The sequence below is a fragment of the Pieris napi genome, chromosome 7 (genome assembly GCF_905475465.1).
Source record: "Pieris napi chromosome 7, ilPieNapi1.2, whole genome shotgun sequence".
NCBI classification, from domain to species: domain Eukaryota; kingdom Metazoa; phylum Arthropoda; class Insecta; order Lepidoptera; family Pieridae; genus Pieris; species Pieris napi.
In genome coordinates this window covers 8803369-8824891 of record NC_062240.1, presented here as the reverse complement: position 1 = coordinate 8824891, position 21523 = coordinate 8803369, and the positions used below count along the sequence as shown (strand labels likewise).

Here is a 21523-nt window from a genome sequence, read left to right as displayed (position 1 = left end):
TTAATAAAATGAATAGAACCATTTTATTTATAGAGTTTACGTACTACTTTTACTTATAACCTATATACTGTTTGTGCACAACTATAAGTATTGCCTACTGTGGACTTGAAGAAGTCATAACTCACACATTTTGTTTTATGCAGATTGGAGAGGTTCGAAATGTTACGCATGCGTAATTGGTTGTTTTAAGCCGTGAAAAAGGTTAATTCTTATCTGTGACCTACTAAATTAACATTTGAGGAACCCAATGCGGTCAAATCAATATATTACTTTAACTGGTTTTGTTAATTCTGATTTAAAATGATATAAAATAATGAAACACTATACTATTGTTGTATTACAGACTCTTGAAGGTTAAATAACAAAAGTACTTAAAATATGCAAGAAAACCTAATAAAAAGTAAATTAAAAATATAGATAAATTTCAGTGGCTCCCGTCTTCATAGACTGTATCACCACAATTAATATGTTTTCTGTTGTTTGCGAGTCCCATAATATATGATATCCCAAGATAATGTACAGAAATATTGTTACTTGATGCCAGCGTTAAAGGTACACTGCCACAGGGACCAAACTTTTTAAATTTGTTTTGATTTTCTGTTTAATAATTTTTATTATTACTTTGTAGATTAAGAAAACTGTAAATACTGAAAACTTGATTGTAATTATGAAATATGTTTGATAAAAATGTATCCGTTACTTGAAACTAACAACAGAAATATGTGAGTTAAGTATAATTAAACTACGACGGAATTGCTTCTTTTTATAAAAAAAGTCCGTAAACATATATATTTTGACTTATTGTAGTCTTTTTATTGTGCGTTGGTACTAAAACAATTAAGAATAAAATTGACATTCAGATATGTTAATAATGAATATAGTTATAGTTTTCAAGTGACTCCGCAACAAAGGTATCTCGCGCGCATTTTTTCACACTTTAAATACGCATATAACCGCGGGTAAAGCAATTGTATAATAATGTTATGTTGCTTACTTACTTACCTACATACCAACTTACTTACTAGAGAACTGTCCTATGTCATAATATTTAGGGCTTATAAGTTTATGAAAACGGGGTTTAAACAATGTTCCTTTAATACCAGCTGAAGTATTTTAGCAATAGTAAAAGAATTATGGTGTTCTTTGATCGCAAACCAGTGTGACCAGTTTATCCGTGACAGGTCGAACACCAAAGACACTAATTGCTTGAGATCATGTCACGGTCGTGCCAATTCAGCCGTTGCAATTTTTTACCAGCCTTATTCATTATATTTCCAAAACATTTATTTGATAGACATTTATTTAGTAAATTACATTACAATATTGTTATAAACGCCATAAAACGATTGCTCGATTTTCAGAACTTTGATTCTGTAGAAGGATTTCAATACGAAAAATAACTATTAGTTATTTCGTAGCGCGATAATTTTCATAAATGGACTTAAAATAAAAATAATTTGAACCAGTATTTCCAGAGATTACTGCGTTCACGTCTTAAGTTTTTAATACTATAGGTTTTGTAGCACCTTCTAAAATAAAAACAAAAGCATTTGACTCAAAACATAAGTATTTTCAAACGATATAAATAACACTTAAACTTGTAAAATATGACGCACTTCATGACCCCTGACTTATTAAAAAATTCCACTTTTGTGTCAAGAAGTACCCAACTCGTGTTCAAGTCTAAGAGATGGCGAAGTTAGAAAATATTAAACCTAATACAACCGCACATACTTCATAACTATATACTATATGCTTTTTCATGTGAAGCTAAATTTTAAATGAAAAAACCATGAATTATTTTGAAAAGTGCTAATGGGCTAACACGTCAGTCAATCTAACAATCGGTATAGTGTATTATATTTTGTAATTTGTCTGTATAATCATATATCTATACAGAGATACCAAAATAGCCACTAAAAAGGAAACTAATAATAAGTCTGTATTTTTTGTTTATGTATTTTGTTAATATTATGAATTTGAATGTAACTTTCATTTAAAAAAAAACTATTGCAAATTAGAAATACAATCACAATCTGACTCTTAGCCTATCTTACGATTGTTTATATTTAAGGGTACTTCAAATTCTAATAAAATATAGAGGGTTTCATAACCAGATGTTTTTATTGTTTAGAACTTATAAAACATATTTAAAAAGTTTGGTCCCTGTGGCAGTGTATCTTCAATGGCAGCTTTTTCTCAGAGTATTGCGAGAGCTTAGAGCTTTTTCTCTGCCGTCACCGGTACTGTCCACCAACTAAATTCTTTAATTAGCGCCTGTGCACTTGAACCCCAAGAGTCTCAACTCTAAAGGGAACAAAATCAAAGTTGGAGGAAAAACTTTTATATTTCTGCCGTTTATTATTTTCCGCCTGCTCTTTATTATCTTGTAAACGGCAATGAGGTTTTTAAGTTTTGTTTTGTTAGAAGCCACACAATAAAGTTTGAATTTCGTTACATTTGCGTATTCGATAACTTTATTGGCTTCTTTGTGGAAATACGATCACGATTTATAGATTTCGCCAATCGACACTTTGTCGGAGGTTTGTATAACATTACAAAAGATGTATGTGTTTTTGTAATCTTAATAAAATAAAGAGAAGCTATACATTACCAAAATACGTCTATCACTATTTAGTCACAATTACTTCGAAGTTATAAGGAAAACCGTTTAAAAGCATATGAGTCAACAATGACGGGTGCTTATTAGAGCTAAACATTCTTTTAAATAAGGAAATTTTAACCGAATTCCCGGTTTTTCCTAGTAAATTAACACAATTAGCTATCTCTTAATAACGTCTTCATTCAAATTAAATGGTTTTTACCGACATTTTATATTATTAGAACCAAATAAGTAAAATTACAGTTTAAGTTCATGCACAGATTACTTCATAAACACAATTTGACAAGCGAAGGAATATTTAAGTTAAGAGAGTTTTTTATACTGCATATATTAGTTTAGAATATAGTTTTAGGCATTAGGCTTGACTTTTTTCATTTATGCCTTTATTTAAATGTGTAATATTACCCTTATCATAAACGTTTAGCATACAGAGATGTCATAATGACTAATGTTTCATTCTGTCATCTCATGTTCATTTGACAGATGATAGTGACACTTCGTGCTGAGGTTCCTACGTAAAGTTCGCTTGTCTCTGAATATTAGCAATGTCCCAAAGATATTGAATGTCCTCATCGTGTTAGTTGATGCTTATAGTCAATCTATTTATCAAATCAACCATTATATTTACTTTGTACGTTCAGTTGCGTCACATCCGATTCAGCATAGCTTTTTACAGTGATTAAGGATAATAACCTACTTGAGTTATGATTTATTGTGGGCTGGTAATTATTGTGCGGGTGTCATGTTACCACATAACACTGGCATTTCCAACGCCTTTGACCCTTTATTTTTGATTGAAAATTGAGTAAATTTCACTTAATGTTATGTAAAGATTGTGGAATTAAAGTAATTGGTAAGGGTTCAACAATATAATTATTGTTTATGTCTTATTTAAAATGCACTTTTGAATTACTGTGTTTATTTTTCAAAATTTTGAAATTATCTTTCTGTCATTAAGTAGGTTTCGTATGTGTTGTTAAAACATGTTATTTTGTGTGGTTTTTTATTCCAAGAAATGATGAAATTTTGTATCTATATTCAAGTAATACATACCTCTTAAGCGACTCTAGTGACGTAACTATTTATATTTGTATTATTTTAATGTTGTCATTTCTTTACAGTGAAATTCATTTCATAAAAAAATAGATACAAAATTTTGAATCGTTAAAAATATTGCGTAATTAACCAAAAACATTAACAGATTCAGGTTAATGTGTTATTTATATACCCAGTATCGGATATTTGTGAGGTGCAGTTACACGCTAACTGGAAAACATACAGGGGGAGTACATTGTACACACTTTGTAGACATTGTTAATAACGTTAATTGGAAAAAGAAATGTTACGGTGAAGATATATTCGAGTTCTTTGTTTTTTTACGCCCTTTTGCTCTTATGTAATATGTTTTAACAATCAGTGTTTAATTATGTATACATTGCTGTATTTGATTACAGTTTTATCTTGGCAGTGTTGGCCTGGTGGCTTCAGCGTGTGACTCTCAACCCTGCGGTCGTGCATAATACTCGCTCGTACGATGAAGAAAAACGTCGTGAGGAAACCGGAATATCGTAGACTCAAAAAGTCGACGATGTGTGTCAGGCAGAGAAGGCTGGCCTACTTGCGTATTTGAAAAACAAATGAACAGAAAACAGATATAGAAATCTGAGGCCCAGACCTAAAAGGATGTTACGCCACTGTTTTTTTTAAACTTGGTGCTTGGTTTATCGTACCGATTCTATAGGTAATTAGGATTAGGTTAATCTAGTATATTTTGTTACAATTTTAGTCAAATAATGCTAAAGCGCAATTTAATCTAGTTGAAATGATTTTATTATTTAATTTTATTTCATTAAAATATTACTCATTTTTAGTTAATTAAAAATTAAAAAAAACATTAAAAAAGTGCAAATCTTTCTTCTCAAACGTTTGTCTCTTGCTCACTAAGATTTGTATCTACTCAAATAAGTAAAATAATTTTTGTTTAAAGATGTATTTGTCCAAAAATTATAATTTTTTCATCTGGTATCCCTGAACATATAAGTTTTTCTTTCTCTATGAGTTTGTTGAACGTCTAGACATATACGTAGTTCATGAAATAATCTTCTTAAATCACAGGTAAAGACGTGAAAACGCCTTTGAGCGAACAACTAGAACTTATTTATATTATGATTATAAATTATTATTATAATTAATGAAACACAGCAATGTACCTATAGCCTCATTGTGAGGTACTAGAACTTCATAGATTAAGGAAAGTTTACCATTGCAATTTAACAAAATACAACCATAACATTGCTCTACATTTCGCTGACACGTGAGGTTCTTGACCTGACAACAATACAAACATCACTGGCATCGTAAATCAACTATTTTCTTTATACACAATTAAATGTACGTACGACGACACACAGACAAGTCCCTTAAGGACATTTTGTTCAATTACTTTATGCAAATATCTATGGCAGTCAGCCAATGACTTATCCTTAATCGAAAATATTAATAGAGATTCCATAAGGATGAAGTAATTTCTTCGGCTTTGTATAATGTAAGCGTGTGTAAATTATAGTGATTTCATTAAAGGTTAAAGGTTCGACAATCTTTATACAAAAATATATGTTTCGTGTAATATTAATAAGGTTTTTATTGAATGGTTAACACTTGACTACGTAAATGCCAGCTTCTTTGTCAAACTGTTATATGTCGCAGCCAAATAGATTAATTAGCCGTTCAATTAACAGCCTAGCCTTTTAACTTACGGCCTGAAAGATTTTCAACCTTTGCGTTTTTTACAACATTTAATAAACTGGCTGGCTAGTGTTAAGGCCATTCGTACTATAGAGGCATTTCAGAAATAAACATAATATGGCATAAAAATACTTCTTTTAAAATTAAATTGCTTAAGTCAAATTCACATTAAGGTTGGCTGCGACATATATAGCCCCTTAAAATATAGTATCCCGTCAGCAATACGAACCCCCAAGATCCCGTATTCTTATAAAATCGATATCAAATCTAATCTCAACACTTGCGAAATAATATCGTATATTTTTATAGTATTCAAAACTATAGTGTGACTAAAGGCAAAACACGTTTCCGCGGTGGCCTTAACCATGAGTCATGGAAACGAATGATGTTACTTAAAATTCACTTCCAACTTTCCAGTTAATCCTTTGTTTTTATAAGACAGTCATTAGTTTATTACATAGATAATTTGTTATTCGCCGGATATTGGAAAATGGGGTGCCTCAGGAAATTTGTGTATCGATCCAATTTCGGACCACTTCTCGTTATTAGTCGCAATGGTAACAGGGATTTGATATAATAATTTCACACAAGATTATTTATTTATTATTATTATTTTTCTATTAACCGGTTATTACTACATGTTTCAATACGTGTACAAAGTATTTATTTAACATCGTTTGCGGTAAAATGCTGAATAGAGCGACAAATGTCAGTTTGACATTGACACGTGGTTAACTGTCAACGTAGTAGCGTGTGGTTGAAGTAGATGCAAGTAAAATTTAAGCGTTACGTTGTAGTCTTTAGCCGTAATTTTAGAATTACGGCTAAAGACTATATATATATATATCAGATTAGTCTGATTCTTAGATTCAAAGTCGATAATTGGCCTAGGTCACGATTCTGTATTAGCTTTATTTATATTAATAATGCTATACGAAAACTTAATGGATTGCCTTGTTACATTTAAGTCTTGAAAAAAAGAGTTATCTATCGATTATGAGAGATAAATAAGTGGTGGGATACAAATAACTAATGATGCATTATATCACCACAGATACAGTATGCTGTATGCACTGTATGACATTAACATTATTATCTTTAAAACATAATTACTCTTACAGGCGTTGTAAACACATTAGCAAAATCATTAGCAATGCCTCGTGCCCTATTAGACGGTGGTTATAAACATACAAACAACTAAAGATCTTATATCAACGATATAAGTATCATTGCAGAAACTTTAGAATAAATACTGGTATTTGAAGTGGTTCAAACATGAAAAATATGCAATTTAGGTCAATTTGTTTGGTAAGATATTGCCTAATGTTTGATTTATGAAGTTAGACCATCATTAACCTAAAACTATATTTTATGATATAGTTTATTCTATGAGTTTTATGTATTTACAAGCCCTAAAATATGGTAAAATATAAAAAAAACACAGTCACTAATATTATGACACGAATTATATTAGAGAATAGAAATTAATTTAATTAAAATATAGAAATGGCAAAACAGGAAAAAAAGGCAATATTGTAACTCAAATAAACAAAAAAACCACATTACCAAAATAAACAAGATTACGATAAAAAGGATGACTGTTATAAAGTACATCAATATTGATTTAGTGTTGTATGTAGTCGCAGTATGTATGAGGAAAAAGTGATAAAAATTCATACCCAAACGCAAATTAGTTATGATTTTCCCCAATGAAGAACTACGCCATCATAGCTGTGAATCATACGCGAATATTTCGATGTTTTCGGTAATGTTTGAACCTCTGTGTATATATTATGTATTCCAGTTTTGGCTATATGTTTAGTATAATTATTTTTTGTTGTATAGACTTATGTAAGCTGCAGAGTGCAGGATTACGAAATATATAAATAAACTATAGAATCACCTACTTGTCCAAGAAGACACTGAACAATTTTTAATATTGGTATAGACTAAGTCCTATTAAGAGTCTTTGTAGTAGAAACTTTTCCTACAATTAAGTTAACTGTCTTAAGTTAAGCTCCAAAGAAAATAAGGCAAATGCCCGTAGAAATATGATGCTTATAAGATTATTGTAATTTTATCCCCTCTTGTTATGAAGAATATATTTGCTTGGTTGTTGAACTTTTGTTTTCAGTTGCAAAGTTAAAAAAACTATTATTTAATTCATTTTTAGTAAATATAACAGTTCTGTGAGAAATGGGACATTTTAAAGATTACATTACATAATTTCAGAATCATTTTTCGCTACTTTCCCATTATACGATACAATATGGTAAGTGCGCATGCATTTTTAAATATCCCTAAATAAATTATCGTTAAAAACCTATTCAGTTATCATAGTTCCGTTTGTCCTCTAAAATTATCAGGACGACCTACCGTAACATGGTAATGTTATTAATTGTTTAACCTATTTTTAAGTAAATATACCCTTGTAGTTTTCTTTTTGATTTTCGTACATAAAATACCTTTTATCGTATACCCTACATTGTATACGTTATAAATGCTAATATATAATAATAATATATAGCTAAACAGGTAATGTTAATCCATTAATAGCATTTTGCGAAAACAATTAGTTAAGTAAGTTTTAAAAGTCGCAAAAATAACTAACAATCTTATAGAAGAAACAATGTTTATGGATAGAGTTCCAAAAGTAATGTTATCCATGTTGATAAGCTATTGAGACTGGCTGCTTTAGGCGATATTATCGCCAAAACGCTTGTCTCATACTCCAATGGGACGTATCTGTTCGGAGTATCACGAGAGCAGTATGTGAGATTTTGTGCTACTTATTTAAAAAACTAATTTTATAAAAATAATTCGACACTGTTAAAGATAATGACAACGATATTAATTGACCATTGACAGTAACGGTATTTGATAACGATTAGTATAATTGCTATACAAGTTAAATCTTTGTTAACATACTGTATAACAATATTCTTTATGTTGTTATTTGAAATTTATGTTCGTGTAAATTTAAACCATTATTTTTTTTATTTTCCTTAAACATTAACATTGACAACGTGTACTGTAATTTTATTTGTATCATTTACTATTTAAAGGCTGACAAATAGTACTGACCATTGCATAAAAGCTCTTAATGAGGAAGTACTAATACCTACATAAGTTAATTGGTGATTAGGCGTTTAATTGTTGATAGGTTACTCAACTTATTGAAGGTTTATTGACATTATGTATGATTAGTCATATTTAAATGTATTACGATTTCTGGTAAAAAAATCGATTCAAATCTACTTTTAATATCTAATTCCTAAGGAATTTCTTGAACTAAAATTTATACCGGAACCTTTTTTCACTCTTTTATTTATTTTACATCGCGTGATTTAGATAGTCATGACCAAATAAATCTATAAAAAAAAACCTTTAAAAAGTGATATGCGTATAATAATTGTATGCGTTTATTTTTTGGGCTAGAACGGAAGAGTATAGAAGCAACGCACTCGCGAGCTATAGATGTTATTTGCAAATATTGTAAAGAAATAATACATAATGTTTCTATATAAGATTTCCATGATCTTAAATGGATTTCATTAGACCCTGCTACCAGATTGTAATTAGAAAAAATAAATAAAAAATATCGGTCGCCGTCCGATAAAAAATAGAACAATTGTGCACTTGATCGCAAGTCAAGTTTATTAAGTCAATTGTTTCCTTCCGTTCACTTGGGATTTTTTTCTTGTCTTAATAAATATCGATTAGTCACAACCTCTTGTTTCAAAATCAAATGTTAAATTTAATATTTGTATAGACTAACATGAAGGTTGAGGGTAGCCAATTTGTTGTTTCTGAATAACGTGACTCTATTAAGATCAATAAATAGATTGTTTGCATAGATTATCCTATGATAGCCTTTTGTGAATATTGTTTACATAATAGTCACGTAGTGTTAAAAGTGATCGACCCCCTTTAATATAACTCTACTTTGGTACTCTTAAAATTTTTATTAGTAAAATATTTTGCAAAACTGCGTCTTCGCGCGCAAAAGTTATCGCTTAAATTTATATAATAATTATAGAAATAAACTTACTTCATTTGGATCATTGCACCAATGTCCACCACATCGGATGCATTCGTCACAGCTCCTTATTTCTCCAATATTAGAGCAGTCGCGATAACTTGCAAAAACTTCTTGACATGTAAAAAGCAATAACACAGCAAACCACACAACCGCCATTTTAAAGAATTCACAAATTAAATATTTCACTAAAATAAAAACTCTCGTAATTGAACGGTCGCGTTCGAAATTCAAATAAGAGTCGAGGCGCCAACACCGCGGCGCGTTTGGTCACAGACTGCATTAACATCGCTCGCGACACTCGAGATGAATCATCGTTTCGTATTCAGAAAAATTCGAGGAAATTGCTTTTTCTTTTTAGCGATCTCATGATTTAGCACAAAGCATGACGGTTCCACGCTTTTTGTTGATATTGACATTTAACCTATGAGTTTAAAAATAATAAAGTAAATCAATAGATGCAATATTGTGTCGTATCTCTTTAATCTCTTTAAGTAATAACTTAATAGCCGTTTTGCGTCTGTTATCAGCAAAATATTGTGTTTACGATACAAATTGTGAGGTGTTGAGATTACGATTTGATATTTTATTAAATTTATTTAGTTTTATGTTGCGATTAAAAATAGTTTTTATTTATTTTAATGAAGTGTTTACCACTCTATAGAAATAAAAAAAGAAAAAAGATAGAGTCAAAGCTTCTACTTCAGTTTTCTACATCGTAGTTAGATGTTGTGTATTCTCTTTGGATCTTCAGATTATTATTTACATGATTAGGTTTTTCTCCAGTCCGACTTAGTTTCTGTGTCTAATTTCTCAATTTCTTTAGTAATGGGTGATGGCATGGCATCCAGTTTTCAATAATTTGCATCTAGGCGTATTGCAGGTCAGTATTAGAGCAGATCTGACCTTAGAATCTGCCTTACTGAGTAGAATTGGACTCCTGATAGTTAGTACTTTTCCGTTCCTTATATACTTACAAACACTGAATTGTTTCGTTAGCGCGTTTTAGAATGTTGCTGCGCGTGTAATTTTGTTAGGCGCAATAATGACATGACTATGTTTTTTCTTTTTTGTTTTCATGTTGGCAGTAATTTTAAATCATAAATTTGTGTTCTTAATTTTATTTTGAATTAATGTATTTAGGCGGATATTTTCAGCGCCATCTACAGGGTGGAGATTAAATTACAGGTAAAACAACTCTAAAGAACTCGTTATAGTAACACTTTTGTCACCTTGTAATTAAGAAATTAAAATTAGAATTCAAGGACAATTCTGGTTGTTGTCTGGCAATAATATGCGTTTATTACATTCCATTGGCATTCCAAAAATATTATTTTATTTAAATACCTACATCACCTAGTGTGAGTTATTTGAACTAGTATAAGACCTGGATCGTAACCTGAAACTGATACTTACTTAAATAGCACAAGACTTGTATTCCATATCTTTATATACGTTTTTATATTTTTGTTAAAATGATTTTAGCTTTTGGAGTTAATTTAAAAATAATGATCAGATGGATTTAATTTATACCTTTTTTTTTCAATTTGCAGCTTAACAAACATCATCGTTTCGTATTGAGAAAAATTCGAGAAATCTGCTTTTTCTTTTAAGCGATCTCATGATTTAGCACAAAGCATGACGGTTCAACACTTTTTGTTGATATTTAGTTTAAAAGTAATAAACGTCGGATAAATTTAAAATTATGTCAAATAGTTGTAAATTTATAATAATACATAACTTTAATCCGGTAAAAAGCGTTTTTCTTTAAAAGTAATAAAGTAAATTTATAGATGCAATATTGTGTCGTATCTATTTAATCTGTTTAAGTAATAACTTAATAGCCGTTTTGCGTCTGTTATCAGCAAAATATTGTGTTTACGATGTAAATTGTGAGGTGTTGAGATTACGATTTGATATTTTATGAAATTTATTTAGTTTTATTTTGCGATTAAAAAGGTTTTTATTTATTTTAATGAAGTGTTTACCACTCTATAAAAATTAAAATTCGAACTAAAAAAAGAAAAAAAGATAGAGTCAAAGCTTCTACTTCAGTTTTCTACATCGTAGTTAGATGTTGTGTATTCTCTTTGGATCTTCATATTATTATTTACATGATTAGGTTTTTCTCCAGACCGACTTAGTTTCTGTGTCTAATTTCTCAATTTCTTTAGTAATGGGTGACGGCATGGCATCCAGTTTTCAATAATTTGCATCTAGGCGTATTGCACACAGTATTAGAGCAGATCTGACCTTAGAATCTGCCTTACTGAGTAGAATTGGACTCTGATATTTAGTACTTTTCCGTTCCTTATATACTTACAAACACTGAATTGTTTCGTTAGCGCGTTTTAGAATGTTGCTGCGCGTGTTATTTTGTTAGGCGCAATAATTACATAACTATCTTTTTTCTTTTTTGTTTTCATGTTGGCAGAAATTTTAAATCATGAATTTGTGTTTTTAATTTTATTTTGATTAAATGTATTTAGGTGGATATTTTCAGCGCCATCTGCAGGGTGGAGATTAAATTACAGATGAGACAACTTTAAAGAACTCGTTATAGTTACACTTTTGTCACCTTGCAATTAAGAAATTAAAATTAGAATTCAAGGACATTTCTGATTGTTGTCTGGCAATAATATGCGTTTGTTACATTCCATTGGCATTCCATTCGCATTCCAAAAATATTATTTTATTTAAATACGTCACCTAGTGTGAGTTATTTGAACTAGTTTAAGACCTGGATCGTAACCTTAAAACTGATACTTACTTAAATAGGACAAGACTTGTATTCAAAACCTTTATATGTTTATATATTTTTGTAAAAATGATTTTAGCTTTAGGCGTTAATAAAAAAAATATCATATGGATTAAATTTATACCTTTTTTTAAATTTGCAGCTTTACAATCATCATCGTTTCGTATTAAGAAAAAATTGTGGAAACTGCTTTTTCTTTTTAGCGATCTCATGACTTAGCACAAACCATACCGTCTTCACCATAAAGGCACATGGGGTACGTACCCAGGGCCCCCATTCTCAGGGGGACCCGAAGGACCGACAATTTCGACATAATATATCATACTGTATTTGATCACCATATAAATGGTCATACATAGTAAAATTTTTTTTCATAATTAGCTTTTTTTTTAATTTCCAAAAGGGCCCCAAAATTTTGTGTGCCCAATGGCCCCAGCCTAGTTTAAGACGGCCCTGAGCACTAAGCATGACGGTTCCACGCTTTTTGTTGATATTGACCTATGAGTTTAAAAATAATAAAGTAAATCAATAGATGCAATATTGTGTACTATCACTTTAATCTCTTTAAGTAATAACTTAATAGCCGTTTTGCGTCTGTTATCAGCAAAATATTGTGTTTACGATGTAAATTGCGAGGTGTTGAGATTACGATTTGATATTTTATGAAATTTATTTAGTTTTATTTTGCTATTAAAAATAGTTTTTATTTATTTTAATGAAGTGTTTACGACTTTATAGAAATTAAAATTCGAACTAAAAAAAGAAAAAAGATAGAGTCAAAGCTTCTACTTCAGTTTTCTACATCGTAGTTAGATGTTGTGTATTCTCTTTGGATCTTCAGATTATTATTTACATGATTAGGTTTTTCTCCAGTCCGACTTAGTTTCTGTGTCTAATTTCTCAATTTTTTTAGTAATGGGTTGATGGCATGGCATCCAGTTTTCAATAATTTGCATCTAGGCGTATTGCAGGTCAGTATTAGAGCAGATCTGACCTTAGAATCTGCCTTACTGAGTAGAATTGGACTCCTGATAGTTAGTACTTTTCCGTTCCTTATATACTTACAAACACTGAATTGTTTCGTTAGCGCGTTTTAGAATGTTGCTGCGCGTGTAATTTTGTTAGGCGCAATAATTACATGACTTTGTTTTTTCTTTTTTGTTTTCATGTTGGCAGTAATTTTAAATCATGAATTTGTGTTCTAAATTTAATTTTGAATTAATGTATTTAAGCGGATATTTTCAGCGCCATCTGCAGGGTGGAGATTAAATTACAGGTATTACGGTTGAAACAACTTTAAAGAAGGCGTTAGAGTAATACTTTTGTCACCTTGTAATTAAGAATTTAAAATTAGAATTTAAGGAAATTTCTTATTGTTGTCTGGCAAAAATATTCGTTTATTACATTCCATTGGCATTTTTTTCACATTCCAAAAATATTATTTTATTTAAATACGTCACCTAGTGTGAGTTATTTGAACTAGTATAAGACCTGGATCGTAACCTGAAACTGATACTTACTTAAATAGGACAAGACTTGTATTCCAAACCTTTAGACGTTTATATATTTTTGTTAAAATGATTTTAGCTATAGGAGTTAATTCATAAATAATGATCATATGGATTAAATTGATACCTTTTTTTTAATTTGCAGCTTTACAATCATCACTGTTTTGTATTAAGAAAAATTCGAGGAAACTGCGTTTTCTTTTTAGCGATCTCATGATTTAGCACAAATAATACCGTCTTCACCATAAGGGCACACGGGGTCAGTGCCCAGGGCCCCCATTCTCAGGGGCCCCCGAAGGACCGACAATTTCGACATAATATATCATACTGTATTTGATCACCTATAATAAATGGTCATACTTAGTATTTTTTTTATCATAATTAGCTTTTTTTTTAATTTCCAAAAGGGCCCCAAATTTTTGTGTGCCCAATGGCCCCAGCCTAGTTTAAGACGGCCCTGAGCATAAAGCATGACGGTTCCACGCTTTTTGTTGATATTGACATTTATATGAGTTTAAAAATAATAAAGTAAATGAAAAGATGCAATATTGTGTCGTATCTTTTTAATCTGTTTAAGTAATAACTTAATAGCCGTTTTGCGATTAAAAATAGTTTTTATTTATTTTAATGAAGTGTTTACGACTCTATAGAAATTAAAATTCGAACTACAAAAAGAAAAAAGATAGAGTCAAAGCTTCTACTTCAGTTTTCTACATCGTAGTTAGATGTTGTGTATTCTCTTTGGATCTTCAGATTATTTTTTACATGATTAGGTTTTTCTCCAGTCCGACTTAGTTTCTGTGTCTAATTTATCAATTTCTTTATAATGGGTGATGGCATGGCATCCAGTTTTCAATAATTTGCATCTAAGCGTATTGCAGGTCAGTATTAGAGCAGATCTGACCTTAGAATCTGCCTTACTGAGTAGAATTGGACTCCTGATAGTTAGTACTTTTCCGTTCCTTATATACTTACAAACACTGAATTGTTTCGTTAGCGCGTTTTAGAATGTTGCTGCGCGTGTAATTTTGTTAGGCGCAATAATTACATGACTATGTTTTTTCTTTTTTGTTTTCATGTTGGCAGAAATTTTAAATCATGAATTTGTGTTTTTAATTTTATTTTGAATTAATGTATTTAAGCGGATATTTTCAGCGCCATCTGCAGGGTGGAGATTAAATTACAGGTATTACGGGTGAAACAACTTTAAAGAAGGCGTTAGAGTAATACTTTTGTCACCTTGTAATTAAGAATTTAAAATTAGAATTTAAGGAAATTTCTGATTGTTGCCTGGCAATAAATAATATGCGTTTATTAGGTACATTCCATTGGCATTCCATTCGCTAGCCAAAAATATTATTTTTTTTCAATACGTCATCTAGTGTGAGTTATATGAACTAATTTAAGACCTGGATTGTACCCTGAATCTCATACTTACTTAAATAGGACGGGACTTGCATTCCAAATCTTTATATACGTTTATATATTTATGTTAAAATGATTTTAGCTTTAGTAGTTAAATAATGATCCGATGGATTTAATTTCTACCTTTTTTTTAATTTGCAGCTTTACAATCATCATCGTTTCGTATTAAGAAAAAATCGAGAAAACTGCGTTTTCTTTTTAGCGATCTCATGATTTAGCACAAACAATACCGTCTTCACCATAAGGGCACACGGGGTCAATGCCCAGGGCCCCCATTCTCAGGGGCCCCGAAGGACCGGCAATTTCGACATAATATATCATACTGTATTTGATCACATATAATAAATGGTCATACTTAGTTAAAATTTTTATCATAATTAGCTTTTTTTTAATTTCCAAAAGGGCCCAAAATTTTTGTGTGCCCAATGGCCCCAGCCTAGTTTAAGACGGCCCTGAGCATAAAGCATGACGGTTCCACGCTTTTTGTTGATATTGACATTTAACCTATGAGTTTAAAAATAATAAAGTAAATCAATTGATGCAATATTGTGTCGTATCTATTTAATCTGTTTAAGTAGTAACTTAATAGCCGTTTTGCGTCTGTTATCAGCAAAATATTGTGTTTACGATGTAAATTGTAAGGTGTTGAGATTACGATTTGATATTTTATGAAATCTATATAGTTTTATTTTGCGATTAAAAATGGTTTTTATTTATTTTAATGAAGTGTTTATCACTCTATAAAAATTAAAATTCGAACTAATAAAAGAAAAAAGATAGAAGTCAAAGCTTCTACTTCAGTTTTCTACATCGTAGTTAGATGTTGTGTATTCTCTTTGGATCTTCAGATTATTATTTACATGATTAGGTTTTTCTCCAGACCGACTTAGTTTCTGTGTCTAATTTCTCAATTTCTTTAGTAATGGGTGATTGCATGGCATCCAGTTTGCAATAATTTGCATCTAGGCGTATTGCACACAGTATTAGAGCAGATCTGACCTTAGAATCTGCCTTACTGAGTAGAATTGGACTCTGATATTTAGTACTTTTCCGTTCCTTATATACTGACAAACACTGAATTGTTTCGTTAGCGCGTTTTAGAATGTTAGGGGCAATAATTACATGACTATCTTTTTTCTTTTTTGTTTTCATGTTGGCAGTAATTTTAAATCATGAATTTGTGTCCTTAATTTTATTTTGAATTAATGTATTTAGGCGGATATTTTCAGCGCCATCTGCGGGGTGGGGATTAAATTACAAATGAAATAACTTTAAAGAACTCGTTATAGTTACACTTTTGTCACCTTGCAATTAAGAAATTAAAATTAGAATTCAAGGACATTTCTGATTGTTGTCTGGCAATAATATGCGTTTATTACATTCCATTGGCATTCCATTCGCATTCCAAAAATATTATTTTATTTAAATACGTCACCTAGTGTGAGTTATTTGAACTAGTTTAAGACCTGGATCGTAACCTGAAACTGATACTTACTTAAATAGGACAAGACTTGTATTCAAAACCTTTATATGTTTATATATTTTTGTTAAAATGATTTTAGCTTTAGGCGTTAATAAAAAAAAATATCATATGGATTAAATTTATAACTTTTTTTAAATTTGCAGCTTTACAATCATCATCGTTTCGTATTAAGAAAAAAATTGAGGAAACTGCTTTTTCTTTTAGCGATCTCATGACTTAGCACAAACAATACCGTCTTCACCATAAAGGCACACGGGGCCCGTACCCCGGCCCCCATTCTCAGGGGGACCCGAAGGACCGACAATTTCGACATAATATATCATACTGTATTTGATCACCATATAAATGGTCATACTTAGTAAAATTTTTTTTTCTTTATTAGCTTTTTTTTTAATTTCCAAAAGGGCCAGAAATTTTTGTGTGCCCAATGGCCCCAGCCTAGTTTAAGACGGCCCTGAGCATAAAGCATGACGGTTCCACGCTTTTTGTTGATATTGACATTTAACCTATGATTTTAAAAATAATAAAGTAAATCAATATATAGTATATTGTGTCGTTTCTCTTTATTTTGTTTAAGTAATAACTTAATAGCCGTTTTGCGTCTGTTATCAACAAAATAGTGTGTTTACCTACGTTATAAATTGTGAGATGTTGAGATTACGATTTGATATTTTACGAAATTTATTTAGTTTTATTTTGCGATTAAAAATAGTTTTTATTTATTTTAATGAAGTGTTTACCACTCTATAAAAATTAAAATTCGAACTAAAAAAAGAAAAAAGATAGAGTCAAAGCTTCTACTTCAGTTTTCTACATCGTAGTTAGATGTTGTGTATTCTCTTTGGATCTTCAGATTATTATTTACATGATTAGGTTTTTCTCCAGTCCGACTTAGTTTCTGTGTCTAATTTCTCAATTTCTTTATAATGGGTGATGGCATGGCATCCAGTTTTCAATAATTTGCATCTAGGCGTATTGTAGGTCAGTATTAGAGCAGATCTGACCTTAGAATCTGCCTTACTGAGTAGAATTGGACTCCTGATAGTTAGTACTTTTCCGTTCCTTATATACTTACAAACACTGAATTGTTTCGTTAGCGCGTTTTAGAATGTTGCTGCGCGTGTAATTTTGTTAGGCGCAATAATTACATGACTATGTTTTTTCTTTTTTGTTTTCATGTTGGCAGAAATTTTAAATCATGAATTTGTGTTTTTAATTTAATTTTGAATAAATGTATTTAGGTGGATATTTTCAGCGCCATCTGCAGGGTGGAGATTAAATTACAGGTTTTACGGGTGAAACAACTTTAAAGAAGGCGTTAGAGTAATACTTTTGTCACCTTGTAATTAAGAATTTAAAATTATAATTCAAGAAAATTTCTTATTGTTGCCTGGCAATAATATGCGTTTATTACATTCCATTCGTTTGCCAAAAAAATTTTTTTTTCAATACGTCATCTACTGTGAGTTATTTGAACTAATTTAAGACCTGGATTGTACCCTGAATCTCATACTTACTTAAATAGGACTGGACTTGCATTCAAAATATTTATATACGTTTTTATATTTTTGTTAAAATAATTTTAGCTTTAGGAGTTAAATAATGATCAGATGGATTTAATTTATACCTTTTTTTTCAATTTGCAGCTTAACAATCACCATCGTTTCGTATTGAGAAAAAATCGAGGAAACTGTGGCCCAAGAGGGGATTTCGGGATTTACTAAAGCGCGGCAGATTAAAATATAGGGGGATACCTTGAACCCGGTTAAGTACCTCCACAAAATATGAGGCCCATATATAAAGCCGCCCGTGATGGAGACAGGATCAGATTAGTTAAAAAAAAATTGACCATCAGAAATTCCCGAGCGCGTCGAGTACATCCTAAAAAGTGTATATTCCACTAATCTGACAATTTGAGAGTGACGGAAAAAAAGGGGAGGGCAACAAAGTTGTAAAAAAAAACGTCTTCTCGACATTCTCGAGCGTAGCTAATTTTTTTTTTATTTTGAAGGAAATAATTCAAGAATAATGAAAAATATATAATCTGACGATTTCCGCAAACCGAAATAACAAAAATTCGTCGATAAAGTTAAATGCGTGCAGCTGCGTGATGCCTACATTTCCTTAAACCGATCGGAATCTACTAAACGGCGTTCTAAATATTTCCCTCAAAATTACATTTCCTGTGAATTTGAACCGATTCGGACCGATAGATTTTGAGAAATTTTGAAAAATCTTAAAAAAATAAGAATTTTTTTTTTTAAAGTGGTTTCTTTATCGATCAACTTCAAAAACTAATCCGCCTTTAAGCTTGAAAAACCACGTTGATCGCCACCAAGTTGGTCAAAAGCGGTTGATTCGTTCGAGAGATATCGTGAACGAAAGAAACCCGAAAAAGTGTTTTTTCGAGATTACTCCGAAATTTGTGGTTCGATCAATTAAAATTGCAAAATTACTTATGAGGATGATAAAACTGCGTCGAATTCCGCCAACCGCGTGAAAATTGCTTGATCCATTCAAAAGTTATTGCGGTTTGAAAATTCCAAAAATAGTGTTCTATGAAACTTCTATCAGACTTTCGAGCTGGGAGAGCTCAAATGCATAGAAATGTTATTTCTTTGAACTCAGCGAGCTCAAAATATCAATTTTAAGCGCCCAGGAATGGAATTAGCGGGAAGTTGCAGGGATGGCCCTTTAGGTGAACCGTTTTTCTAAAAAAAAATTTGTCAGATCAGGCGAATCCCTCTAGATAATCGTCAGATTATGAGACAGTACGTTTAGAACATAAAGATGAACCACATATATCTTAATCTGACGCGCTTGAGTATTTCAAAATTGCGTTTTTTTTTTGCAAATTATGATAATGGCCGTGGGTTTCGATGTCGTGGGGATCGAAATCGTCAGATTAGTGAATGAGAGCTTTTTTTTGGTGCACTTAACACTCCCTTTGAAAATCTGACGCGCTCGATAATTTTTATTTTTTTTTCATTTTCAACCCTTAAATACAACCACCCGCATCATGCAAACGATCAGATTAAAATACGTACATTATTAAAAATACGTAGGGCATTGATGCTATCAATATCTGACGCGCTCGAGGATGTCCATGCAACAGTTTTTTTTTACATATTTAACAATCTATAGCCGCTTCCCCCACCGATGAAAAGGTATATATCATATAACATTTTTTTCTTCTTATTATCTAAGCTTTGCATCCCAATAGGTCTCTACGACGCTCGAGTAAATCCCCATTTAGCATCGTTGGCTCCCCTACCACTGTTTTTTCTTTTTAGCGATCTCATGATTTAGCACAATGCATGACGGTTCAACACTTTTTGTTGATATTAACATTTAACCTACGAGTTTAAAAATAATAAAGTAAATTTATAGATGCAATATTGTGTCGTATCTATTTAATCTGTTTAAGTAATAACTTAATAGCCGTTTTGCGTCTGTTATCAGCAAAATTTTGTGTTTACGATGTAAATTGTGAGGTGTTGAGATTACGATTATATATTTTATGAAATTTATTTAGTTTTCTTTTGTGATTAAAAATAGTTTTTATTTATTTTAATGAAGTGTTTACGACTCTATAGAAATTAAAATTCGAACTAAAAAAAGAAAAAAGATAGAGTCAAAGCTTCTACTTCAGTTTTCTACATCGTAGTTAGATGTTGTGTATTCTCTTTGGATCTTCAGATTATTATTTACATGATTAGGTTTTTCTCCAGTCCGACTTAGTTTCTGTGTCTAATTTCTCAATTTCTTTAGTAATGTGTGATGGCATGGCATCCAGTTTTCAATAATTTGCATCTAGGCGTATTGCAGGTCAGTATTAGAGCAGATCTGACCTTAGAATCTGCCTTACTGAGTAGAATTGGACTCCTGATAGTTAGTACTTTTCCGTTCCTTATATACTTACAAACACTGAATTGTTTCGTTAGCGCGTTTTAGAATGTTGCTGCGCGTGTAATTTTGTTAGGCGCAATAATTACATGACTATGTTTTTTCTTTTTTGTTTTCATGTTGGCAGAAATTTTAAATCATGAATTTGTGTTTTTAATTTTATTTTGAATTAATGTATTTAAGCGGATATTTTCAGCGCCATCTGCAGGGTGGAGATTAAATTACAGGTATTACGGGTGAAACAACTTTAATGAAGAAAGAACAAGTTAGAGCTAAACTTTTGTCGCCTTGTAGTTACGAATTTAAAATTATAATTCAAGAAAATTTCTTATTGTTGCCTGGCAATAATATGCGTTTATTACATTCCATTCGCATGCCAAAAATATTTTTTTTTTCAATACGTCATCTAGTGTGAGTTATTTTAACTAATTTAAGACCTTTGTACCCTGAATCTCATACTTACTTAAATAGGACAGGACTTGCATTACAAATCTTTATTTACGTTTTTTGTTAAAATGATTTTAGTTTTAGTAGTTAAATAATGATCGGATGGATTTAATTTCTACCGTTTTTTTAATTTGTAGCTTTACGACATCTAGGGTGTAATTGAAGAACTAACTTAGTGCCTAAATCCTAAATCAGTTCTAAAATTTACTATTTGCAGAGCAGTGCGTTGAAATGCACCCCATATTGGTAAGACTGTCAAAAGATAATAAAAAATCGGTAGCTTTGTATGACGGCTGATATAAATTATATTTTATTTTTATTGTATACATAAAAATAAGTTTTCAACAGTGTGGTGGAAACAAACTGGATACTGTTTTTCCGTCCACAGGACATCGAATAGATTTAAAACCTTATTACTAAGACTAATGACATACATAACAAGGAATTATAACCATTATATTTCGCGTTACAAACCCATTAATGCCGGCCATACACACTACACTACATTCACTCTCCGGTAGACCGTAGTGTGTATGGCCGGCATAAAAAACATCTAAGTTCCAGACGTAGTCGATGCAAGAATAATATA

The 21523-nt window shown here is 31.1% G+C and overlaps 1 protein-coding gene across 2 annotated transcripts in view; it reads right to left on the bottom strand.

Moving 5' to 3' along the window:
• LOC125050933 (integrin beta-6-like) overlaps nt 1–9700 on the bottom strand; it is a 38795-nt gene extending 29095 nt beyond the window's left edge. For both annotated transcript variants that reach the window (XM_047651020.1, XM_047651019.1), the window contains exon 1: nt 9420–9700. In XM_047651020.1, coding sequence (XP_047506976.1) covers nt 9420–9566 — 147 coding nt within the window. In that variant the 5' untranslated portion in view covers nt 9567–9700. The remainder of the gene's footprint in view (nt 1–9419) is intronic.
• Between the last annotated feature and the right edge of the window lie 11823 nt (nt 9701–21523).